This window comes from Beta vulgaris, chromosome 7, assembly GCF_026745355.1.
Source record: "Beta vulgaris subsp. vulgaris cultivar EL10 chromosome 7, EL10.2, whole genome shotgun sequence".
Lineage (NCBI taxonomy): Eukaryota > Viridiplantae > Streptophyta > Magnoliopsida > Caryophyllales > Amaranthaceae > Beta > Beta vulgaris.
Window position 1 is genome coordinate 2937155 of NC_079208.1, and position 26777 is coordinate 2963931.

Genomic DNA, 26777 nt, shown 5'->3' on the forward strand with positions numbered 1-26777 from the left:
CGATAAACGGAGAAATAACAATTAAGGATGCATGAAAGCCTTTTGGGGTACTTTTTCTATCAAAGGTTTAAGGCAAATGATGATTATACAGAAATATGCACATTGTACGGTGAACAAATGAATATATTGTATAAGAAAATAAAACACATTCAAAGAATTTTATTTTTTTTTTCGTTTTATCAGAATTGTTTATTTAACATAAATACAGAATTGAATTTGAAGGTTCATGGCAGGTTTGATCACATGCTTTTGTCCATGCATCACATTTGGAGAGATTTCAGAAATTGTTGATGAAGGCACATCATGTAAGCTCCTCTGGAAAGGTGAAAATTCTAATTTTAGTCATGCAAATCAAGATATGAATTTTCTTTTTCTGGGTTTCATGCAGCTTGTGCGATCAATGGAGCAGTATACACTTTGCTGGCTGTTGCAGTGGGATGTGCATGCATATACTCAGCATTCTACCGGCGAAGAATGAGGATTCGATACAATATAGAGGGTAGTAATCTGAGGGATTGTTGTGTTCATTCTTGCTGCGAGATTTGTGCACTTACCCAAGAATACCGTGAGCTTCGAAATCGAGGTTACGACTTGAGTTCAGGTACTAATCATAATCCCTGCTTTCTATTTTCCTTCTGGTAAGGTATTTGATGATTGTTCATGAATTCTGATAACAACAATAATTCATTCTTTTTCATAAAAACAGATGTCAATATTCATGTTAATGAAACATCACCCATACTTGTGTATTACATTACTAACTTTACCACTCATGGATGGTAATGAAAATATACTAATAAAAAGAAGGTTCTTAAGGATGGACAAACATCACCATGCACATTGAACGTGGTTTACATAAATGTCACAAACTTATAATTATATTGACATTGCAACAATTTGTAACTTAACAAAACAATCATAAATGTATGTTTACATACCCACACCGGACGAAAGGTAACAACAGTTCAGCTGATTGCCACCTTCCTTCCCTCGACAATGTCATGAAAATGAGCCTCATTAGGCAGGTCAGGAAAGTTTGGTTAGTTGGTATCTGCAAGAACATTTATCTTACCAATTGTTCAGTAACATTGTTTATATATATACTCAGATCATGCCGACCACATGAATTCCATTCAAAATGCAGGAAAATAATTATAATCTAAATATTCCACACACACACACACAGTCCTAAAATGGTAGCATTTCAAGTAGCATATATGCCAACACTTGGAATTGTTCTTTATAAGCTTTGTTGAATGTATCTAGGATGGCATGTCAATATACAAAATGAAGAAGCAATTACAATACCACCTCCACACACGAGCATGAGAAGATGAAAGAGCACAATATTGTGGACATAACTCAACATTGCCATCACCGGTCAAACTAATTGATCCAGCGCAAACCAAAACCAGAACTTTTACATCGAGGCTATGGTGGCTACTCAAGCCAATTGCAAGCCAACTTAGTAGATCATGGCAGTCGGATGATCAAAAAGATGCAAGAAAACAGAGCATTCTCCCATCAAGTAAAGTGGTCCAATTGCTGGAATGGTCATGATAACTATATCAGATAGACTTGTACTCTTTCATCTCTTGATGGAAAAAAGACCAAACTGAACTCGAAAGATAACGACAGGGCACAGGCGGAGTAATTTTCATAAATATAAACCCAATTTACAACTGTGGCTTCTTTTAATCAGCTTTCACCAAAATATAATTCTCAGATTATTTGTATCTTGATATTTTATTTCGAAATTGTGATATTTCAAAATCCAAATATCCCATTGTTTAAACACTCTATTTTCAATCAAGTCACAGTCAAGACAATGGCTAAACTGATTCAACTATGCGCTACAGAGGGAAAGATTGTACTCCCCCTTTTACATAATAATAGATGCCACGTTTAATTTAATACTTTTATTTAATACGATGGTTATTGGTTAGAACTAAATTTTTTTTTCATAAGGTAAGGAACAACCTTGATAAGTTGGGGCGAATAAAGGGGATCCCAAGTTGTCAAGGGTGAGAATCGATCCCTAAGACCTCCTGGAACCGGGAGGGAAGCTCTAACCACTAGGTTATCCCTCACTCTCAGTTAGAACTAATACTACAAACCCAGATGTGAATTAGTATAATTTTCTAATCTTCTTCCTTGTACTTATACCAGCTCAAACCTCGCATGTAAATCAAATAATGAGAGACATCCCTCTATCTCCCAAACAACCCAAAGGCAATAAACAAGAAAAGCATCTCCAAAGGAAACAACAAGCAACCCAAAGGCAGGCAAAGAGTCAACAATACTGAAAACTAAAAGCATATTGTTATAACCACCTCAGACTTACATGAATTTTGTCTAATCAAAGTTTCTGCAGCATTCCACCATAAAATAACAGCAGGTGAGCAATATATAGATGATAGAGCAATAAACTAGGCACTCGAGATTGAACCAGTGAGATGAAATAATAAATTATTGAACCATATTAAAACAGAAAAGTCTATCTCAAATAAATCAGATACCTCAGGCTTGCTCCACTGTAGCTTTTTTCCCCCTTCACTTTTCTTTTTTGAAGGGACTTCCTCTTGCATTGCTAATTTGCTATAATGAGAACTCTGCTCCAAAAATCATGTGCTTCTTAGCTCTTCAATAAGTTATTCAGAAGAATACATAATCCAGAGAGAAATAAAAATATTCTAAGAACCAAAGACCTCAAAAACAGATAGTATGAGAAATGATGACTCAACCTGCATATTTAAACCATAAAAGAACATCGAGTATGACTCAAAAGCCATTGCAGTGCATATGCTGATGGAAAGATACTCAACTAGCACCAATTGCCAGAACAGACTGAAAGGATGAAATTAAGCACAATTACATAGACATTATACACTTTACCCTGTTACATAATAAAACAATTTAAAGGGGAGGAGGGCAATAATTACATAGAGATTATACACACTTTCACCCTGTTTCTTTTTAAGCAGAATCACATTATTCGCATCTCAGATGCTTGGGGGAAGAGGATCTTAGTGGATTGCCACAAGATAAAGATAATGATCCATTTAGACGATTGCCTTTTTGGGATTAAGGCTTTGGTACTATTGTTGTGTATCACATCTCATATGCTAGGCAATCAAGAACAGGCCATAGAGATACGAGTGGTTAAAACATTCACAACCTCACAGCACTCCCAAAAGATGAAAAAGGTCGTAGGTAAGGCTACGATAACTAAAATATTACATAACTAATTTCACATCATTTGGTTCACCAGAAGCAGATAGATGCTCAATTTCTCTTCTCAAAAAACGCGATTACCAAAGGCAAAAGAATATGAAACGTACAAGCAGGGGAAATCTAAATAAAAACCCTAGAGCAGCTTTAACTAATTGCTCCTTGGTAAGCAACATAGAGAAGCTTCTATCAAATAATGGTGGAGGCAAACAGCCAAACCATCAGCCACAGTGACCAGCTTAGCACATGTAAAGACCCTTGCCACCTACAATCATGGGCCACTACCATTATATTAGATCTCAGCAGCCACCGCACCCCAACTGCAAGATATGAGGTCACAGCAAACCATTTGCATTGCCGCGGAAATAGTTCTGCAAACATAACCGCAATCTTGTGCTCATCCGAAATTCAAAACTATGGCTAGTGCTAGACCTATAATATATCAAGTCAAGCTTTTCAATATTGACACTAACATGCGCTTGCCCAAACCCAAAGATGTCCCTGCTCAAAAGCCATGACAAACACATAGTTTTGTATAAACATATTCCAGGGCTCACATACCTTGGAACGAGTATGAGTATCTAAACTTCCCAAAACATTTCGAGCCGGGAAGAAACATTTTGATATAAAAAGCAAGCGGTGAAAAGCTTTCGAGACAAGAATCTCTTCTCTTGCTCATGTTTCCCTATCCAAAACCAATGGAGAAAATTCACAAAGATCAAAAGACAGTGCATATCACCCAGATCTAGAGTTTTATTCAAAACCCAAACTTTGAGACATATTAAAGAGGAAAAAGGATGAAACATTATAGCCTTTCAACATTGAAGAGAAGCGAGTCTGGTGGTCAGTTGGCATAGTCTCTACTCTTAACTTGTTCCACAGTGGCCGAAGCACAAGCAATAGGTGTCAGAGAAGAGAGGGAAAGGAAGCTCTTTTATGATAAACAAGAAAACGAAGCAGATAGAAGAAAGAGAGAATCGCTATTATATAAGGCAATTCTTGAGTAGTTTGGTGCACACTTGAAATACCTTAACTACCCTTGATTTATTAGAACATATTTTGCAATTTGATGTTAATATACTATGACAATTGTACATCTTTTTGTAACTTTGTAACACCCAACCCATCCAAAGTCGAGTCTATCGTCACCAATTCGCATCCAGGACCAACAACTGTTCTCAATAAACAACACAAGTTCTTCCATCGCATTTTCTCCTCACTCATGCTCACCCCGATAAACTTCCCAGGAGGTCACTCATCCCTCATCCGTGCACTACTCTCAGTTAAGCGTGCGTCCGCTTAATTGTGCGGTACCTAAGGAAATAAGCTCCCTAAAAGAAAGATGCATCTTGTTGAAATGAATAGCCTGTTAAATCCCTTTAAATCAATCATGAGGGGTATTAATTGCGTGCATTTGAATCTAATAGAACATAAAGGGAAGAAGGATGTGGTACACAATCAAACTAAATGTATTCTTATAGTAGTATATGCATTTTGACATAGCAATGGAAGAAAACATTGACATAAAAGCAGCAAAAAAGTACTGATATTCAAACTCCATAACAGCATTTACTGTTTTTCAGTCCAAAAAGCAGAACAAAATCACAAATACAAGTAAAGATGATAACAATATGAATGTTGCCTATGATCATAACACATCTTGTTCAAGACAGGAAGAATAACCAGAATACACATTCAATAGCTAGATGGTGTAGGCAAGATCTCACATCAGGTTCCTGGGCAGTAATCTAGACATTATCAAAAATCGACAACCATGGCAGAGAAGTACCCAATGGTGATTTTGGCATCCACAAGATTATTATAAGTGGTTGCACCACCGTATCATCCTAGTGCTACACAACTGAAGTTTCAATAGCCAAATTGTAGTGAAAAGGCAAAATGATACTTATAGGACGGACAAAAACACCATATATCATTTAGCACTTGACCTTCCTTTACCTAGTTATTTAGGGCTGATCAGTTACTACAGTTTCTACATTGCATAATAGTAGCAGATGCACAAGAAATGCCTACTCTACAATGACACACCATAATCAAACCTTGATCGTACTGAACTATGTTCAAGAGGGGGTAGAGCCTACCTTACATGTTGTTCAGAAGCCTCGAGCTTCAGTTACTGTTGCTTCAGCATGAGGGAAACTTTGAACCTAGAAGTGAGGTGCTGCATATCTCAGACTTCCTTTGATCTGAATAAACTTACAGAGAGGGAAAGGATACCAAACACAAGTAAAATAATCCCAATCTCACCAAGCACATAACAATTAAGAAGAACGAACAAATTGAAGAGTTGTGCAGAAATCAGAAATGAAGATCAAAATCCCACGATTCAAGGCATCCACAGAAGAATTCTGAAAATTGGGAATATGTATGTATGGATAGGCGTAACGGACTAAAGAACAGTGAAATCCGCAAATGGAGTTTAAAAACTTGCAGTAGGAGACAACTGGGAAAAAGAAAATACAAACCATGGTCATTATATCTTATTTATTTTCAGCGAGCTATCTCAAAACCTCTTTATAGCAGCATAGCACCTCAAAAATGAGACATTCATGAACAAAACACAGGGGTCAGGAACTAAGGATACTAATATATCCTATTCAAACCGCCTTAATTACATCATAAATTTATAACAGCTGAGCAAAAACTTTTAGAAAAGCAAATATATAGTAGTATAAGTTCGATCTGCTCTTTTTTTTATATAAAGTTCTATTTGCTCTTTATCTCAATAATGTTCAATTTTCAAAGAAATAAGCATAGTTCCTTAGTTCGTGTCACGGCATTCTAATTTGTTGGTTGATTTTGATATCATGGATGAACGACAAAAAAAATTGCAACTATAAGTTCACTAATTGAATGAAAGAAATCCATACGGCTACCTACCAGTCATACAGGGAGGGGCGGGGTATGTCTAATAAACACACCACAAAACAAGAAAAGATTGACAGGCAGGTATGTATGATTAAGAAAATAAAAATGCTACTGCATTGATTTAACAACATTTAATTCAGAAAACAAAATGATTTTACTCCTTCCTTTTTCTAATTTTGCAAAACAATAACCCAGAAAGTTGAAAATCACAGGAGAGACAATATAATCAGACTATTCAGACCCTAAACATAAACCCTAGAAATCAGAGCCTGGACATAAACCCTATAAATTAGACCCAAACAAACTACATTTATATTCCTACTAAAGTAACTCAGATGATCAATCAAGCAAAAATTAGCAACATAAACCAAAAATTCAAATCTTTCCCTCGCGCTCTCGATTCCACTGCTCAATCCTCGCCCTCCGCTCCTCGCTGCCTTCCCTCGCCGATGGAGGGCTCCTACTCCTCCTCCTCCCACCTCTACCACCTTCATCATCTTGCCTCCTATCTCGACTCCGATGCTCAGAACCCCTATCTTTCTCCCTCTCCCTCTCTCTCCTTATCGGCTTCGGACTCCTACTCCTGCTCCGGCTTCTGCTCTTCCTCCTACGCCTAGGGTTATGAAACTTCCCAAACAACTGCCTCCTCAACTCCCTTCCAATCATCTTAACATGCATAAAATTACAATATCCACCTCGATTACAACTCTCCTCTTCAAATTGCCGACACGTCGCCTCACGAAAATCAGTCACCGGCGAAAAATCAGCAATAATCGGCCTCCCTGAGTAAAACCTCCCTTGAAGAGCTCCCAATGCAGCAGCAGCTTGATCCTCTTCTCGAAATTGAACATAAACATTCCCAATCATGTGGTCGGCGAGATTATCGCAAACATTTAGGGTTTCGATTTCGCCGAATTTGCCGAGTTCTTCGAAGATATCTTCGTAGAAATCCTCAAAGTGAGATTGAAGAGTTCGAGGTGAGATAGGCTGACCTTGCGCGTCGACTCCTGGAGTAATCATGTCGGGGCGTTGGTACATGTTGGAGAGAAGGAGAGTTGGAGAGATTGTGGGGCGGTTATGGAGTCGAGAGCAGCGATCTCCATGGCGACAGGCGCCGATCTTGAAGTAGAAAGGGCAGTTTACTCTGTCTTTTTCTGTCCCGAATATCGATGCTAAGTGCTCCGCCATTGTTGTGGTGGTTTCTTCTTCGAGTTATATGGATTTCGCGGAAATTTAGGGTTAGGATGAATGTGATTGAAAAGAGGGGAAGTGAAAACCCTAATTTTACAGAGCGGAGAAGGGTGGGGTTGAGAAGACGAGGTTGGAGGTTGGAGGTTGGAGGTGCGGAGGAAGATGGTGAAGTTCAGAAATGTGGAACCGCCACTGGCGTTAATGTGTTTTTCATTTGAAACTCGAGTCGATTATAATGTAACCATGCATAACAAAACAGATGGAGTATTACACTGTATTTTTAGGTAACAATCTCTTTCTATCTTCCTGCGATTACACAAGTCTTCTTTTTTCTTTACCCCTATCTCTCTCCTCTTAAAAAAAAATTACTTAGAAAAATGTGTTTTAAAGAGTATAATATTTATTTTGTTATGGAGTAAGTAGTTTACCTATTTGAACTCTGAGTAAATTATTAATTTACACTTTTTTTAGGGAAAAAGTTAGGCCGAGGTTTTATTGCAAATCATATTTCGCCAAAGTGATGATATTTTGAGGAATTGGAAACATATAATCAAGTTTAGAGCGAACTATGTGTATCACATCTTGCCACTAAATGCGCTACAGTATTCCCGATTCTTTTTACATGAGAAATACGAAAGCTATTAAAAGAATTTAACAAGAGTTTAACATCATTATAAAGCAACCAATTGGAGAGAAGCCAACATCTTCCTTATGGACAGCTTGAACCATTGCAAGTGCATCACATTGTAGCCAAATTTTGTCATATCCCGCTCCTCGCGCAATGAGTAAACGATACCCGACACATTTATCCATAGTTGGGTCGTTATCCCCTTCAAACCTCTTCGTAGCCATCATTCGGACAACACCTTCAGCATCGCAAACCACCACGCCCAACCTCACGTAGTTTCCAGCCACGATATGCGCATCTACATTAACCTTGAAGATCCCATTTGGAGGTTTTGCCCAACTGGCAGCTGACAACCCAGACACGGGTCTAGGAGCTGGGGGCAGAATACTCCCTTCGAGTAGGTTATGTAATCCTCAACTAGGCGTAGAAAATTGGTAGCCGTTGTCTGCAAAGATGGAACATGGAGGATGTGTATTGATAGTAGAGCTGTGAATAACATCACTGTGAAGTATAGGTTTCCCATGCCTAGATTGGAGGATATGCTTGATGAGCTTAATGGAGCTTCGATTATTTGGAAGATTGATCTTAGGAGTGGTTATAATCAGATGAGAATTAGAGAAGGGGATGAGTGGAAAACAGCATGTTGAACAAGGAACCTACAAATGAGGAGATCAAGCACGCTTTGTTTCAAATGCATCCAAACAAATCCCCCGAGATTCGATAGTATGCATGCTTTATTTTTTCAAAAATTTTGGCATATTGTGGGGAATGATATTATTGTTTTTTGTGGAAAATTGGTGGAGGGGTCTTGTTGGTTTAGAAGAGGTTAGTAAAACTTGTGTTGTTCTAATTTCAAAATGTGCAAATCCGAAACGTATGGCGGAATTTAGACCAATAAGCTGCTGTAATGTATTGTATAAAATTATCTCAAAAACTCTAGCCAACAAACTGAAACCATTGTTAGGGGATATTATCTATGAGAATCAAAGTGCTTTTATTCCCAAGAGATTAATCTCTGACAATGCTCTTATAGCTTTTGAGATTTTTCATTCTATGAAGAGAGAAGGAGAGGGCAAGAATGGATCTTTTGCTTTGAAATTGGATATTAAAAAAGCGTACGATAGAGTTAAATGAAATTTCTTGGAGAAGGTGATGTATAAGTTGGGTTTTTTGATGCATAGGTTTCGAAGATAATATATTGCTGACAGGCTAAAGTCATATCACCTAATCAAAAGTAATCCTAAAGTCCTCTAACAAATAGTAGTCAGGGAGATAGGGTCGAATCCACAGGTACAAACAGTGTTCTTTTCCTAATTGTCGATCAAATCTAAATTATAGGGAACGAGTGTTGTTGGTGATTATTTTAAACCAAACTATAACTATATCAAAAATATCAATGATAAAGAGTCTAGGGTATGGGTTCACCAATGAACAATATTCCAGGATGAAACACAATAATCAATAATCAATAATGCAGTTAAACAGGTTGGTTTGTTCTCTCAGATTGAAATCAACCGTAGAATGATATTAACAGGCTCTCGCAATTTATTAATACCAAATATACTTATTGAAACTAGCCTTAATATTAAGTTTATACCTCTCGGCACAACCTTGCAATACTATAACAATCAAATCTGACCAAATTAGATTAAATAGAGATAATACATTCAATAGGAATCAACATGAATCATCAAGTATCAATACTTTATAAACATCCCTTCACAATTGATCATGGATCCCCTTAACCCAAAAAATAGACTACTCAATCATAATTGAAGCAAACATACTCACGATGAAATAGGTAAACATGATGAATAATTATCTAGAGTTAAATAAGAATAATAGAGAGGAGAAGAAACACCAATTATAGAACCAATCTTGTAAATCAACGCTTCTATTGAAATTTCAATGTAAAAATGAGAAAAAGTAATACTAGGGTTCTTCAGTAATTAAAGAGTGCTTAAAAAACTAAAAGCTCCAACTATACTCATAAAACCTAGTCTTTCAACCCTAAAAAGATAAGTATTTATATTAAAATCAAAACTGATGCAACACGCGCTTCAGAATACCTTAAAAGAGCCCCGCCCAAACAACCCGGGCAGAATCCGCTTGGTCGGGTGGTTGTTAGGTCATAAAACGTAGAATAGGAAATAGCGCCCCCTCCCGGTCGGGTGAGATCCTTCCTGGTTGGGCCCACAACAAAATATTTTCTTTTTATCCAAATCTTCTCCAAACGATGAAATTTGGCTAAGGACGCCCGGACAAATATCGTTTTTAGCAAATATGTGACTACTAATCGGAGACAAGAAATTGTGGTGACTTTGGGGGTTAAGGAGGTGGCGAAGCATGACAAAAATCTGGGGCTCCCTACCATTATATGCAGATCGAAGAAAGTGATTTTTGCTTCATTAAAAGAAAAAATTTGGCAGAAATTCAAGGTTGGAAAGGGAAGCTATTATCAAGACCCGTCAAAGAAGTTCTTATAAAAGTTGTTGTGCAGGCTATCCCTACTTACATGATTAATATTTTCAAGATCCCAGAAGATTTGATTGATGAGATACATTGAATGTTGGCTCGTTTTTGGTGGGGTTTGGATGATAATCAAAAGAAAATGCATTGGTGCTCCTGGGACTCCCTATGCAAGCCAAAATCAATGGGTGGAATGGGTTTTAGAAATCTCCATGTTTTAAATCAAGCTCTCCTTACGAAACAAATATGAAGGCTTCAAGAAAATTCTTCTATCCTTTTTCACAAGATCCTCAAAGCTCGTTACTTCAAACATGATGATGTGCTACATGCGCTTAGAGGCTTCGACACAAGCTTCTCATGGAACTTATGGGGTGCTAAGTCACTTCTCCTCGAGGGTCTTAAATGGCGAATTAGTGATGGGGTTAACATTGATGTGTGGAATGAAGCATGGATAGGTGAAAATGATGCAACACCCGAGTCACATTCCATGGAAGCAAAAGAAATGATTGAAACAGTGGCATGCATATTTCATTGATTTTATTGGAAGAAAGTGGAATGCTGAACTTGTCTTGACTTGCTTTACGGAGAATGATTGTAAGTCCATCTTAAAAATTCCTATATCTATGTCTCCTGCAAATGATACAAGATATTGGTTTTATGCAAAGGATGGGAAATGCACTGTAAAATCGGAATATTGGTTGGGCTTGTTGGGTAGACAAGCAGTGCACAAAAATTCAAATGATTTGTTGGCGCATTGTTTGGAGCTTAGGAGGCCCACAAAAGCTATCATTGTGGTGGATGAACAAAATGATTGTGGAGGAAGTGCATGAAATAATGACAATGGCTTGGGCGATGTGGTTTTGCCGCAACAAGCTTATATATCCAAATGAATCACTGAATAGTTTGAAGGTGGTGGTGGTGTGGAAGAAGAAGGGAAAGTGAGGTTTTGAGGGAAGGGGATAAAGTGAGAAAAAAAACGTAAAAGAAATAAAATATATAAAAATACAGTATTTTACACGTATTTAGGGCGTTACTGGAAAGTTATAGGGCGTCAATTAGAAACCCAAATTTTAAGTGACGAAGAGTAATTTTCCAACCGCATAGTCAGAATTCCGGAATGGCTGGAGCCCGATCGCTTGGTCCTAACATTTCTATCCTGCAAGCTGAAGCTTGGGGTCTTAAGGAAGGCCTTACTGCGGCTTTGTCGCTTAATATTTCTAATCTAGAGATTGAAGGCGATAATCTCGCTGTTATTAATGCTGTTAGGAAAATATGGAAAGTCCCCTGGGAAATTAATAATATCATTTTAGATGTCAATGCTAATTTGCTTAAATTTGATACTTTTCAGGTTCGACATTGTTTTCGGGAAGCAAACAAGACAGCAGACCTTATGGCGCTTCGTGGACACTCTCACTCGGATCTCATCTATAATTATCCTCCTTATAATATTGATTTTTTTTTTTCGTCCGCAAGGATGTTTTAGGTTGACCCCCTGATTGAAGGATTTTCCTAAGTTTTCTCTCCTTATTAAAAAAAAATAGTCAGAATTCCGGACTTTCCCAAGCCGTAAAGCGATCAACTTTCCATAAACCCCATACAAAAACTTTCCATAAACAGAATCAAAATTACCAATGGGTTTCTGCTTTCTAGCGTTTGCGCTATAAAAATAAACGTCCGCTTACTTCATTCCTCAACATGAGTACTCATTAGTCATTACTCAAAACAATTGATAATGACAATTACCCCCCAAAAAATGCAAAACATTTCAAAGTGTTTTCTGTTGTCATATCTACTAATTATCGTGACCCACATCAGTCGGGCCAACTCGTTGGACTCGGGCCTAGAATCATTAACCCGAGACCTGCTGGATGCGGCGAAACAACCCGAGTTATTCGAGTGGATGAAACGAGTTAGGAGAACGATTCACCAAAACCCGGAGTTGGGTTTTGAAGAGCACCACACGAGTCAACTCATTCGATCCGAGCTTGACTCGTTGGGAATTGAGTATGTATGGCCCGTAGCTAAGACTGGGGTTATCGCTTCGATTGGGTCGGGTCGTAAGCCCGTCTTTGCTCTTCGGGCTGACATGGATGCTTTAGCTCTCCAGGTTTCTCATTCTCGCACTTTCTTTTAGTCATGCGGAATCTTTTTAGATTTTACGCTTTCGAGTTATCTTAACATTTTATAATTAGGTACAAGTCTATAATGTTAATGTGTTAGGCGTTAGTAGGTAAAGATGGTCTTTCGTGATCAATGGGAAGATATGTGATTCATGCTCTTGATTGACGGGGGATAGATAATCGTGCAAAGATTTCATAATGCTCCTGTCCATCTTACTTATCTTGTGCATGTAACATTTTGCTCATTTGATAAGAATACGAGATAAATGTACGTGCAAAAAAATGTACTTGAAAGTACATAGTTATGTTATACCTGTGAACACCTAAGAATTTACTTATACATATTCATATTTCTATAAGAAGTTTCATTTCTTGAGAAATTCCCTAAATTTGTTTAGTTGACATTAAAGAATTTGCGATTTCTATGAATTCTGATTTACCAAAAGAAGGGTGGGTTATTAAATTCCCACATTTTGTAGGAATTTCAATTTTTCAAGGAATTTACATAGCATTCATTTTCTCAACTTTCCAAATGAGAAAATCATGGGAATTTTTATTGCCTACATAAATTCCTGTCAATCAAACGATATCCATTAGATATGACGCAATATTAGCGAAAAATTGTACTTGAAAGCACATAGTTACATCATACGTGGGAGTATCTAAGAATTTACTTAGAAAGGAAATTACAAAGGGTAATGTATTAATTTCTTTTTGTCATTATAAGACAAGTTTTGATGCCAAGTCCCCAGTTTCAAAGTTGACATTCTCTTTGCAAATTAACTTGAATTTTGAAGGAGCTGATTGATTGGGAATATAAGAGCAAAAATGATGGAAAAATGCATGCCTGCGGTCATGATACTCACGTAGCAATGCTACTCGGGGCAGCTAAGCTACTCCAGGCCAGGAAAGATCAGCTTAAGGTTTATTGTTTGATCTGTTGGTTAATCTTTAGCTCTTTTTGCTGAACTAGCTGAATATGATGAAGTATAGTCTGATTTCTTTTCATTGTAAATACAACTAAAGGGTACAGTCAAGTTGGTTTTTCAACCTGGAGAAGAAGGTTATGCTGGTGCCTACCATATGCTTAAAGAAGGGGCTCTAGATGATGTCGACGCCATCATCAGCCTCCATGTCCTGCCATCGTTGCCCACAGGTAGTATTGGTTCCAAAGCTGGACCTGTTCTTGCTGGTACTGGGCTGTTTACCGCTACAATTAAAGGAGTAGGTGCTCATGGAGCACAGCCCCATCTCAGTCGAGACCCCATTCTTGCAGCTTCCTCTGCAATTGTTGCACTCCAGCAGATCATTTCCCGTGAAACAGATCCTCTTCAGTCAGGGGTATGTTTCTTTTCTACCTCTGTGCATCTTTATAGTTTCAGAATAACCACATTGGAAGCCCATTGTTCTCTTTCTGATTGTTCACTATACTTTTATTTCCTAATTCTTTTCTTTTGAGCTAATGGAAGTGATAGACCACATTTCTAGTTCAGACCATCCTAAAATATTTGGCCACTTTGTGTAGTCACTAAGCTAAAATCTGAAGTTTCAGATATCGATATTACCACGATATTGCTGATCGTTTCTTTTTCTCCAAGCAAATATGTCCTGGTTTTGCTTGATTTATTTCTGTCATGGATGGTACAGGTGGTGACAGTTGGTTACTTAAAAGGAGGCCAAGCAAGAAATGTAATCCCTGAGTCAGTAGAATTTGGAGGAACCTTTAGAAGCTTAACCCCTGAAGGTCTCACCTATCTAAGAAACCGGATTAAGGAGGTAAGCATCCACTGCTTCCTGTAACTTTCACCTTAAGAGAAATTAGAATATAGAACACTAATCAAATTTACCACCTGCAGATCGTCGAGATGCAATCTTCTGTGCATCAATGCCATGGTATGGTGGACTTCTTGGAAGACACGCCTATGCCTTGGCCTGTGATGATTAACGATGAGGCGCTCCATGAATATGGGACACAGGTTGCTAAGGCATTGATTGGGAGGTCTAAGTTGGAAGTCTTTCACTTGACAATGGGATCAGAGGACTTCAGCTTCTTTTCCGAGAAAATGCGAGCTGCTATCTTTGTAATTGGCATAAAGAACGAGACCCTGAAATCAGATAAGCCATTGCACTCCCCTTACTTCTTTGTTGATGAGGAAGCTTTTCCTGTTGGAGCTGCTTTTCATGCTGCACTCGCGATTTCCTACCTGGAGAAGCATGGCGGTTCTATCGAGTGTGTCTAAAGTTAAGCATGGTGACGAACTCGGTTACCAACTTAGCAGGTAGTGGTGGTGGCTAGTAGACTGTTGAGCGATGTCCTTGGTTTGTCTTTATAGTTTGCTCTCTGCCTCTTAGAGAATGTCCGTGCAAGTGCTTCATGTTGTACAGGATCTGTTATATGAATAACTAACCCATCTCTGATGGCTTATAAGTTGTAGCTTGTAACCTTCAAGTACCAAGTAAGCAGTGAGTAATTAATTCATAATATAGGATTATACTTCAATTTATTGAATAGCATCAACGAGTCAATATAAGCTTCATAGCTGAGATTGTTAATACTTCGATAGGATAATTACTTCATACCTAACAAGAACACTCGATATTTTTATTTGATTTTGGCTATCTTATTATGATGGATATAGTAGTTGCTGATCGAAGTTAATTGATAGAATGGGTTGTCGATATTGTTTTATTAAAAAAAATCCATATATGTACTAATTACTATATATTTAAACAAGGTTTTCTATACTTTATATGTTATTGAGACTAGCTTTGTTCTTCTAAGTTGAAATTCGTTTGAATAATTAATAAAATTGGAGCTGATTGAACTTATTATATACAAGAAAATTGATTAGCAATTTGTTGAACTACATAGTCATGTTAATTTGTGGCTAGCTTTAAGTACGGTTTGTAAAAGTTGACATGGGCACATGACATCAAATTTGGACAAAATTTTGTCATGAAAAGTTGTTGGGTTTGGGTTGAAATTCCCAACCTTAAACTACCTTGTTTAATCCACTTTTTTTAATGGTAAGTAGAAAGGACCCTGTCTAGACCTCAATCTACACGGTGTTCTTAATCTAGCATCTGTAGGCCAGATACTTGAGAGTCAGGAGGAAATATAAGAGAATCCCTACCTACAAATACTGCGGTTGGGAGGATTTTACCTTTGGTGCCTTAACCTGCTTAGTTGAAGAGATTGAAACTTGAATTTAACACACTAACTTGCTAGCCAAACATAACCCTTTTACTATAATCATCAAACTTCAACCTAGATGTGGATGATGTTTCTCCTTAAAACTCAAGTGTAACAATCAATTGTGGAAGTAGAGAAGTTTGTACTACTTGATAAATCCACCCATCAATTGTACTTAAATAGTTAAACTTCATTATATTTTTATTTCTAACATATATATATATATATATATATATATATATATATATATATATATATATATATATATATATATTTTATATATATAAAGGTAAGGAAAAAGAAGGTTAGGAGACCCTCCGTATGAGGGGAGCTCCAACCTTCTCGTTTACAAAGATTGAATGAAGAGTTGAGTTAGTATAATTTTCAATACAAAAACTAAAATCTATGAGGTGGCCAACACTGTATGATCACCATAAAATTCTAAATCAACAATTTTGACCCACTTAACCGATCATTTAAAATATGCTTCATCAATCAATTTATTATAAACACAAATACGAATATGACTCGACTCGACATGACCCATTTATGACTAGAATTTTTTGCACGCGATGCGTGCTTGAATTTTTCCCGAAACAAAACTCGATTTTCTTCAGTTTAAGAGTCAAAATTTGAACATTAATACGGTATAATTGTTTTTAGTTGCAAAATTTTATTGGTTAGTTTGTATTATTAAGTCTCTCACCATTCTTTTTGTTTTTTTTTTACTTTTCAAAGTTAAATTCTATAAACAAAATAGAAATTTTATTGAATTTATTTATGATTTCTAATATTATAATTTTTTAGTTGATTTTTGAATTAAGTACAGTACTTCATAAATTGTAAAGAAAGTGGACACTTTGATTTCAAGTCAATTTTTTCATAGGTTGTAGTTTGTAAGTGAATTTTTAAGTTTTTTAAAGTTTCCTCATTTTAGTGATTTGCATAACGTAAATTATGCAATTTTATGATTTTAGTTGACTTGTGAGTGATTGTTATAATTATATTTTTGGTATTTTTGTTTGAAGCCCCCTTTGATTTGTAAGTGAATTTGTAATTTAGAATGGGAAGGGGTAACATAGTCTCTTCATTCGGGGACACCATAGCTCCCCCTTTCCTTATATAATAGAGATATGTTGTACTTTAATTCTTGAATGATATTTTACATAAACCTTTTTACCTTGATAATTAATCGCTATTATATAATAGAAAAAATAGGTCCAAATATATGTAAAAGTTTCATTATATATAGGAAACACTATAAAAAAGTAAATAATTTTTTTCCTTGTCTAACTTCTAAATTCTGATTTCACTACAAATACACCTCTATTTTTTATCATGACCCACCATTAATTGTGAATGGTTCTTGAGAATAGTGATTTGTAAGTAAATTTTTGTAAATTTTTTGTATGTATTGACGTTCTAGGTTATTAGTTTTAGTTTGTATATTAATTTTAAGTTTTAATAAAGTTTCCGATTATTTGAGTGATTTGCTGATTTTTATAACGTGATTTTTCAATTGTATGAGTGATTTGTAAAGTTTCTTCTTTTAAGTGATTTGTGAGTGAGTGTTGTAAATAAATTTTCGGTAGTTTTCTTTGAGTGTCGATTTTGATTTTGACATTATCCCTTTTGTAATGTAAAAAGGGAAGGGGGGGGTAAAATAAGCATTTCAAAAGAGGACACTATTGCTCCCCCCTTCCCTTATATAATAGAGATTTAACCTATCTCCCTCCCCCTAACCTTAGTTTCAAGTTCCAAATCACCTCAAATCTTGTACTCAAATAGTTCTCGTCCAAAAAAAAAAAGAGAGATGTTGTGGGCGTACCCTCCAACAAGGCGGCAAATGGTAGTGACGGCGGTTGGAATGGGCATAGGAGTGACAATGATAGCAGTTGGTGCTTATCTCTCCTTCGCAAACGTTGCTCCTCAACAAGCCCGTGCTAAAGCTCGTAGTGATTTCGTCAGACAGCGTCTTCGCAAATTCTTGGACGATTGATTGATTGATTGATTGATTGGTTTATCAACATATTTATCATTGCTTTCTTTTGCAGCTTTTGATTTCATTTTATGGTTGGTTTTTAACAAGTGAAATTTAACTGCTGTTTTTTTTTTTTTTTAATTGTTGGAGGGCTGTGTAAATTGCTTTATTAATCGATTGAAATGTGTCATCTGTATGTTACTAAGTTGTGGAACGAATAATTAATTGTTGATTTTTGAATTTGGTTATATGATGAGAAAATTCTGCTGTTGTTGATGAAGAAAACCACTATTTATTCGATATTCATGGTAGTATTTTTGGAACTTCAAAGTCTCAGATGGAGTATAAGAAAAATGAAGCGTTGATATATGGCAAAATCGGCCTAACACCCTGAACTATAGCTTGGGTGCACCAAACATCACCAACTATGGGGTGGCCGTGGGGTGCATTCCATACTATAGATAAGGTCGGAAGCTTAATATGTGGCCGAATACGTTTTTATGGTACACATTGCACCTCATCTGTAGTTGGTGGTGTTTAGGCTACTAGTCCTAGTTGCTGGTATTTTGTGCACCTAAGCTATAGTTCAAGGTGTTGAGGCCAATTTTGCCTTAATATATTGATGTCTGTTTATAAAGGTTATGAACAAATACATTTCATTTATCTTATACGGCCTAAAATGATAAAGATTTCATTTATTTTAGAACGAATAAAGTATTGAAATCAAACTTAGCTAATGGATAACAAATATGATTTTAATTACAACAAATACAGTTCGATGAACATCAATAATGGTTATAAATTAGGAATTTCTCATCCATTTCATTCGATGAAAGGGTAAATGTCACCCTCAAGTGGTAAATCTCATGTGATAATGATAGTATTAGTAGGCCAGTGATTGTAAAACATTGATTACTTTTACCACAAGACTCCATCATTTCATTTAGGGACCTCTAGATCATTTCATTATATCAAATCAAGAGGCAAAATGAACTGATCCTAGCTCTATTGTTAAAAAGAGAATATGGGGTTCATCATTAGCTAACCTGCTAACAACTCAATAAGATGATTCTCCACCATAAACAACCTTCTCTAGTCTCTAAGAACGGTCGACGTGGCGTACGGATAGAGTTAAGCTGAAGTAACTCACTGAGGGTGGAAATGGGACACCAGAGTACTATAACAGTAACTCAGTGTTTCAGTCAAAGATGGAGGCCAATTACTGTACAAGTGCTGTTAAGCTCAGCATCAAACATATTCTTCTACTAAGTTCTTTTTTTTTTCTTAATAATGAATATCTGTATGTTTTAAAGTAGCCTAAAGTGAAATTTATGTTTTATTTCAGTATTATTCAGGAATAACTAAGGAACATTTCTGGTTTTGCGACTGCCTACTGAGAACCAGACACCCAGATGCTGCTAGCAATTGCTGGACTGCTGCTGCAGCCTTCTGCAGTGTTTTCGCCTGCTCGAGTGCTGTTGCACGCTATCAATCACTTCTATCATTTGTGTTACCATATATATGCCTACCTTTTTTTAAGCAAGGTCTTTAAAGAGTAGTCAAGATATAGGATTAACACAGAAGGTTAAAGAGGCGCTTAGCGCCTTGTTTGAATAATTGAAGGTGAGTTCATGCTCAGTGTGCTCCAAGAGCAACCTGGAGAAATTTCTTAAACTGGAAAATTCTACAGCTATTGAGACAGTGGTAAACACCTAGTTGCCTAAAATGCTGAACCTGATCTTAAGAGGGAAAACCATCTTGTCCATCAAAGAAAGCAAGTCTTTTCTAAAATGCACATTGATAAATCTGACAATTTTACCAAATATTCAAGCATCCCCTACTCTAATAAAGTCTTCACCTGATGCTTAAAGGTAAAAGAATTGAGAAATAAAACTGTCTTCCGCTTTACAAAAACCCGCATTGTCACAAGGGGCAAAGATACAAAGAGTGCAAGCAAACTAACATTGGCAGCCGCACAGAAAGAAAACAAAGAAAGGTTATCACCACGGCAAACAAGACAATTGCCTAAAAGACCAAATCTGAATAAATCATCTTTTTGATCTCCTTGAGTTATGCCCTTGAACTCTGCTTTCTTCAACCCTTCCCCTAGTTCCACTCCCTTCCATCGTCATTGGTCTCTGCAGTGCTACATTGCAAGGATCCCGTGATGGCCATGGTGATCCTCGCTGACTAGAGGGGCTTGCCAATTCTTTCTCCAATCCGAGCCTAGAACTAGGCAAAGCATGGTCCCGTGAACCTCTCCCTGATTTATGCCGTTGGATCTCATCCCCACAACTTTTCCTGGGAATTTGCTTATCAATTTCATGACTCGAGCCATTGCCCCATTCAACTATATTAGATACGCTTCGTAGTAAAGAAGTGCTTCGTCTAGCTACTTGATTGAATAGTGATTTTCGACCTTTGAGTTGCTCATCAACTGAGTGCCTTTTGGATTTCTTTGGTGTCATGGATGCATTCATCAGATTGTAGTTGCTTTTATAAGGATCCTCCATGTTCAAATCTATGGAATGAAGATCACTTTCACCCGAGTTTTCACCATCATCATCATCGGTTGTATTTTCTACTTCTTCCCCGTCGCTTTCCTTTGCTTGACTTCGACAAAAGGCCAAATCCACATCCCTTCTCTGATACACGGACCCACATCCATTATCTTTACTACTATTGGTTCTAAGGAAAGTCTCAAGCTTATTTCTCAGCTTATCAACCGCTGCATTTTTCTCCTCGAACTGATGCTTGGCATCTGAAAGTTTCATTTGAGCTCTCTCCTCGCGCAGTGCCTCAGCTATTTGGAGCATCTCTCTTTCCTTCTGAAAATCCTCTTGCATCCTTAGTGATTCTCTCTTCATCTCTGCCACTTGGGCTTTATCTTCACCAATATTCCCAGCTAGCTCATCACAAACTTGTTCAATAATTCCTCTTGCTCGCTTCTCACTCTGAAGTTCCTTCATTGCCTTCAGGAATGACAATTTTGTCTCTGAAAGTTCTTTACCGAGCTTTTTGTTCAAGCTTTCAAATTGCCTCCTAAGCTTTCTTTCCACCTCAAGCTCTCCTGCTATGGACTCAACTGCGGCCTCCACTGCTTCTTGTTCTTTGTTCTTCCATGCTGCCTTCTCTTCAGCAAAACGCTTCAAAAGGTAATTGATCTCTTTGCTATCAGATCGATCTTCCTGAATTACCTGATTGATCTGTAAGCGGGCCCTCTCGAGCTCAGCATGTAAGGCAGAAATGAGAGACATGCTTGATGAAGGTTGATCTTCATGACCCCTCATACGACTTATGATTTTCAGCAGCTCCTTAGAAGTGGTCAAAGCATTACTCACATCCTTCAAACGGGTTCTCCCACCAGCTGCCGATCCAGAAGGGGTCTGGCATCGGGATCTAGTCTCTATCTACATTGTCAGAGGGGGGTGAACAAAAAGAGAAGATGAATTTCAGTGAACCTTGTACATTTTTGCCCCAAAATCTGCTATAGAAAATCATTAATAACTTCGTCTTAATTACCCTAACGCCGTTGCAATCATCATTCCAGATACATACATTGCAATCATCATTCCAGATGCATACATTTGAAATATATGAATGCAAATTTCATCGTCCATCACATTCACCACAATCTTTATGTGGATAAACCATACAGTATACTATGATAATTGGAAACAATGTAATATGTATTCATGGTAAAGAATAAAACACCCACAATCCTCTATCTTTATCACTACTACTTGTGTCTTGTTGGAGATATTTACAGTATACAGATGTCCACTTTCTCCATGATGTCAAACATCGCAAATTACATCCTACACCCAGGATGGTTCAAAGTAAAAGAATATACTATTTAAGAAAAAAAGATTGTATCCGATCTTCATTAATTAAAATAACATACAATTCAAAATATATATTAAAAAAAAACATTAAAATAAATTGTAGTATCACAAAAGAACATGCACATATAGTGAAAGAGCATATTGAACATCACGATCTAACATGTATGATCTAGGCATTGATCAGATATATATTCAAAATACTTTTTTAACAATCTAAAGAGACACAGAAAGTAAATAGGTTATACAATACTCAGAATACATGTAAGCTTAGAGAGGCATGATAGTCAGCTTGGAAACTCAGGATCAAACTTTCACAAGAAACAGTCTAATAATGTGAAATTGGAAACGGGTCCATAATTTTACCTCCATGAAGCTAGCATTACTGACAGAATCGAAATGGTCATTCTTTAACTTTCTAGATATGGATGATTCTCTTCTCCGGTGACTACCAGTTCCAGATCGTTCCATTCTCTATACACCCAATAAGAAGGGGAAGACATACATATCAGTAAAGCCGCTAATTATGAACACAAATCTGAACTAATCAACATCATGGGAATAGCTTCAGTAAAACAATTCACATAAGAAATCGAACGACAACGTATAGCCTAAGAAACAGACTCTTGTCATCAAGTAAACAATGTTCATACTAAATGTGAAATTAAAGACAGATCAAACACCAGTTTGGCTAGATTCGACATACTACCTGAGAATTCAAAACAAGCATTTCTTTAATAATCCTGCAAGAAATGATTGCATAAGTTCCCATATATAGTAAAAAATTCCGGACCTGCTCTTCTAGATTAATGTATAGATAAAGAAGCAAACTCCATAATAGGACAATAGGTGAACTTAACAAGAAGAAACAACCCTATTAAGCGCCTTAGCAGATGACACCTAGCTTAGATCATAAAGTCTTGGCATAGGCCCTGGGTTCCCAAAACTATGATCAAATCCCGTTTACACCAATGCCCTTTGGGGCTCTCTAGACACCAAAAAAACATACAACCCTACTAGTCCAAGCAAAGCCAAGTCAGGTTGTTTATTAATTAATATCTACTCATTGACATGAATTTGATAAAAATGTCACAAATTAATATCCAAAGTCAGACATAAAAGGAATGAAAAAGACTCAACTCCTAACCAATTAAGACAATGGACTCAATAACTCAATTTATAACCTTGTAATCCAGAATGCACTACACAAACTGAAAATAGGAATTAGAAATTTTACTCAAATAAGACCAATGCTCCTAACTCACATTATGTAAAATGAACAAGAGATAACTCAATGGATTCAATAACTCAATATATAACCTTGTAATCCATAATGCATTACACAAACTGAAAATAAAAACCAGAAATTCTACTCAAATAAGATCAATGCCCCTAACTCAAATTATGTAAAATGAACAAGAGATAACCTCAATGGATTCAATAACTCAATATATAACCTTGTAATCCATAATGCATTACACAAACTGAAAATAAAAATCAGAAATTCTACTCAAATAAGATCAATGCTCCTAACTCAAATTATGTAAAATGAACAAGAGATAACTCAATGGATTCAATAACTCAATATATAACCTTGTAATCCATAATGCATTACACAAACTGAAAATAAAAATCAGAAATTCTACTCAAATAAGACCAATGCTCCTAATTCAAATTATATGAAATTAACAAGAGATAAAACCAAATCATCAACAACAACAACAAAGAGCTCCAACAACCCACCTCAGAAACAGGACTATGAGAAGGATCAGACAAATGAGGAGGAAGAGAAGCTGAATTATTCCAAGACCTCCTGATTTTGTCCCTCCTCCCAACCCTCAAACTAGGACTAGGTGATGGAACCTCATTCATCTCCCACAATGTAGCAGCCAATTTCCGGGCCGACACCGGCTGCTGGCCGTTTCCCTGCCCCTGACCGGACCTGGACCGGCCTGAAAGGCTCGGTGGGTACCTTGGGGAAGCAGCTGCCACCCTTAAAACAACCGAAGGTGACCTAGACCCCACCATTCTCCAGGTGGGCACTGGTGTAGTGGAACCCCCTCCACCTCCACCTCCACTTCCTCCTTTTTTTCTCACTAAAATTGCCCTCTTAAATTTGTAATTCTGCATCACAGATGATGTTGAGGAAGATGGTGAACAGCCCCTTTTTCTTATTTTTTTAACATCTCCCATTAATCCATCCATTTTTTATTTTTTTTTGGAAATGTAAGCTCAAATTGCAATTCAAGATGCTCAATTTCAATCCATTTTGAACCCTAAAACAGTAAAATAAAACTTGACAACTTTACTAAAATGGGTTGAAGTTCTGGAAGATTTGAAAACTGGGTTTTCTTGGGAATGATGAAATAAGTTCAGAAAACAGGAAAATTTGGAAATGTGACTTCAGATTGCAACTCAAGATACCCAATTTCAAGCCATTTTACACTCTAAAACACTTAAAGTTGACAACTTTACTAATTCTGGAAGATTTGAGAAACTGGGTTTTCTTGGGAATGATGAAATAAGTTCAGAAAACAGGAAAATTTGGATCAAAATCTGATTTTTTTTTTTGTGTCAGAGAGAATAAGAGCAAGATTGAAATGATTTGAACAAAATGAAAAAATGGGGTAGTTGAGGAATTAAAATGATGCAAAAAAAATGGATTTTGTGTATGAGAAATTTTGACACAATGTGGAGAAAACGTGATCAGAGCTGGCGTTCTGGGGGCGTAAAGAGAAAGGAAAGAGGGAAAAAGAAAAGCATAAGCATATGAATTATGATGATGGTGGGAGGATGAGTATTAAGACATGTGAGATTGATGAGGTGGAAATTTGTGTATGGCCAATATGAAAAGTCAAAATTCCCTTTTTTGGACTTAAAGACTTGCTTCTCTTTCTTTAGTTTTTGAATTATTTTTGACAGATTCCTTCTGTAGAGCTGATGATTGATGAATAAGCATGCTTATGTTTATGCTTTGTACAATTGTACATTTGTACTAGTAGTAGTAGTTGTCTACTTGTCTGTTCTAGTCTAGTAATAACCCCATCCATTAAGACATTTGTTGGACTTGCCGTAGACTTATAGATACCATACCAAGTACCAAGGCCTCTTCTATGACTTTTCCCTTAGGTCCAATAAACTACCATGATGGCTTGTAATGGGTCCAAGCCAAACAATAATTGGTCCAAATCTCATAGGGTATTAGAGATGTTTTCTATTGGAAATCTTTCATTATTGATCTGGATCGCACTATTTTTTTTTCTTATTATCGCCCTATTTTTTACTTCATTCTATCTCATTCAGTCTTCAAACACCCATATTCGTTGTAATTTTCATCTGCTCTAAACATCATCACCTAAAAATATGTACAATGAGACACGTTACAAAAACAAAGAATTTGTGAATACGCATGCTAAATTAAAAAAGATTCTAAGAATAAAGTCATCGCTCATGCTTTTCATGTGCATTCTATGTTGGCAAACTTGTTAGATACATATCCATGAATAATATGTATTGAGTACACATACAAGACAAATCGATACAAGATGTCGTTTTGTTCAGATAGTTGAGGTATTATAGACAAATTTAAAATTCGTGTATATAATTTGATCATCAATTAACAAACTTGTAATTTTCTTTAACAAGTAGACGCAAGGAGAAATCGAAAGTCTCCATATCTCAAAGTTATAGCAATAGTTACAAACAATATATATAGAAAATAAAAGAAGTAAAAACCATTAGAAGAAAGAAGAGAACTAGATCTGTTTTTTTAAAAATGCCAATTAAAAACTTCTCAAAGAACCTGTCTCAAGAAGTCATAGTCTAGCACCTCTTACATGAGCTGAAGCGGAGACATGGATAGTATCGACAACGATCCTTCAATAGGAGGGTTGTTATTTATGTCTTCACAATGTCAACCGGGAAAGACACCATCCATAGTGAGTTAGAAATTGATCGCAACATATGACAGGGGAGCTTGGGAACACCATCAAGGATGAGATTGATCGAGTGATCCACCAAATATGTGGCAAGCCTTTGTTGAGGCGAAGGATTCAAGAATCATAACAAAGGCATGAATAAGACTTGATGTACTTGAACAAATCAAACAACAGGAGGTTGCATTAACATCAAATTACAACTTTGTAATTGCAAGATAACTTACCAATTAAAAACAAAGAGAAGCAAAAGCACCTAAAAGTAGGAAAAATTTGTGTGTCAATGTGTACATTACATGTTATTTAATATCATCACACACTTTTACCTTATTGGTCCGAAAATAATGAAAATTTTGACTTTAACATACGACGTTCAACAGAATATATGACTCATGCTCCTTTAGATTCTTTAAATTCTGTAGGCGGTGTAGCTATCGAGATCAATGCAGTCAATTATGTCAACTTTTCTACTATTTTTTTTTTAAAAATAAAAATATAAAAGTTGTTTATGTACATGATTCATTTTCAATTTTTTTTTTCACAAATACTTTATACACATATATATTGAAAATTTATCTTTTTCTAATTTTAATATAGACTAGTTGTTGCTCCGCGCGCCTTCGCGCACGGCGCCCCAAAATAGTAAAATTGTGATATCCGTAGTCGGTTAGGTGAATGTAGCCCAATGTCCGTTTACGCGCGAAATGAAACAAAGTGTAAATATATGCTTGTTGTGCTACATGTATCCTAGAAATTGCATAATTTGGATGCCTTAACAACTTTGTAAGAATCGTCAATTTTACGTAGGAATCAAAAAAACTTGTTGTAATATTCGGATTAAACTTTAGCAAATCGAGCAAGGATAAACAAAGTCATCTAAAATTGGTAGTGGCTACTGTATCCAAGGACATAGTTATAGCAAGATGCGTATTAGTAGTTGTTCGATAATGACAATACGCAAGTTAAAGGGTGTTGCACAGGAGCAATGTTTTTCATATATAATACAAAAAGGCTGGTGTTACTACAAGCCCACTGGGTTTTTGAAAAAGGGTGGTTTACATTCTGATGCATCGAGCCCAACAAATTGACTTTTGAACCCAGCTGAGAACTTGCAAGGAAAGGTGTAGGACCAATCTACATCATAAAATGGTTCGTGCTTATGTAATCAAGCATCAACAATGGTTTCAAGGTCTTCAAACTCGAATGTTCCCTGCAATGAAGTAATAAGGATGCGGATGGATCAAAGTTAAGGTTAGGGCTTGAGAATGGAGAACGTCATTTTGCTATACAAATATCTT

General features: G+C 36.6%; 4 protein-coding genes across 4 annotated transcripts; 2 read left to right on the plus strand and 2 right to left on the minus strand.

Annotated features, from left to right (window-relative positions):
- Window positions 1–6211: 6211 nt before the first annotated feature.
- On the minus strand, window positions 6212–7559 carry LOC104898276 (splicing factor U2af small subunit A). Its single transcript, XM_019250735.3, has one exon. It carries the CDS (start codon window positions 7306–7308, stop codon window positions 6496–6498), a length of 813 nt encoding a protein of 270 aa, XP_019106280.1. The 5' UTR covers window positions 7309–7559; the 3' UTR covers window positions 6212–6495.
- Window positions 7560–12030: 4471 nt separating this feature from the next.
- LOC104898277 (IAA-amino acid hydrolase ILR1) lies at window positions 12031–15010 on the plus strand. Its single transcript, XM_010685330.4, has 5 exons — window positions 12031–12515; window positions 13326–13451; window positions 13555–13869; window positions 14176–14304; window positions 14385–15010. The coding sequence occupies exons 1-5, from the start codon at window positions 12141–12143 to the stop codon at window positions 14766–14768; spliced, it is 1329 nt and encodes a 442-aa protein (XP_010683632.2). The 5' UTR covers window positions 12031–12140; the 3' UTR covers window positions 14769–15010.
- A 2433-nt stretch (window positions 15011–17443) lies between these two features.
- Window positions 17444–17985, plus strand: LOC104898278 (hypothetical protein). The gene has a single exon (XM_010685331.4). It carries the CDS (start codon window positions 17535–17537, stop codon window positions 17718–17720), a length of 186 nt encoding a protein of 61 aa, XP_010683633.2. The 5' UTR covers window positions 17444–17534; the 3' UTR covers window positions 17721–17985.
- Window positions 17986–19483: 1498 nt separating this feature from the next.
- LOC104898279 (hypothetical protein) lies at window positions 19484–24321 on the minus strand. Its single transcript, XM_010685333.4, has 3 exons — window positions 23288–24321; window positions 21911–22018; window positions 19484–21112 (listed from the first exon to the last, which is right to left on the minus strand). The coding sequence occupies exons 1-3, from the start codon at window positions 23747–23749 to the stop codon at window positions 19751–19753; spliced, it is 1932 nt and encodes a 643-aa protein (XP_010683635.2). The 5' UTR covers window positions 23750–24321; the 3' UTR covers window positions 19484–19750.
- Window positions 24322–26777: the final 2456 nt, after the last annotated feature.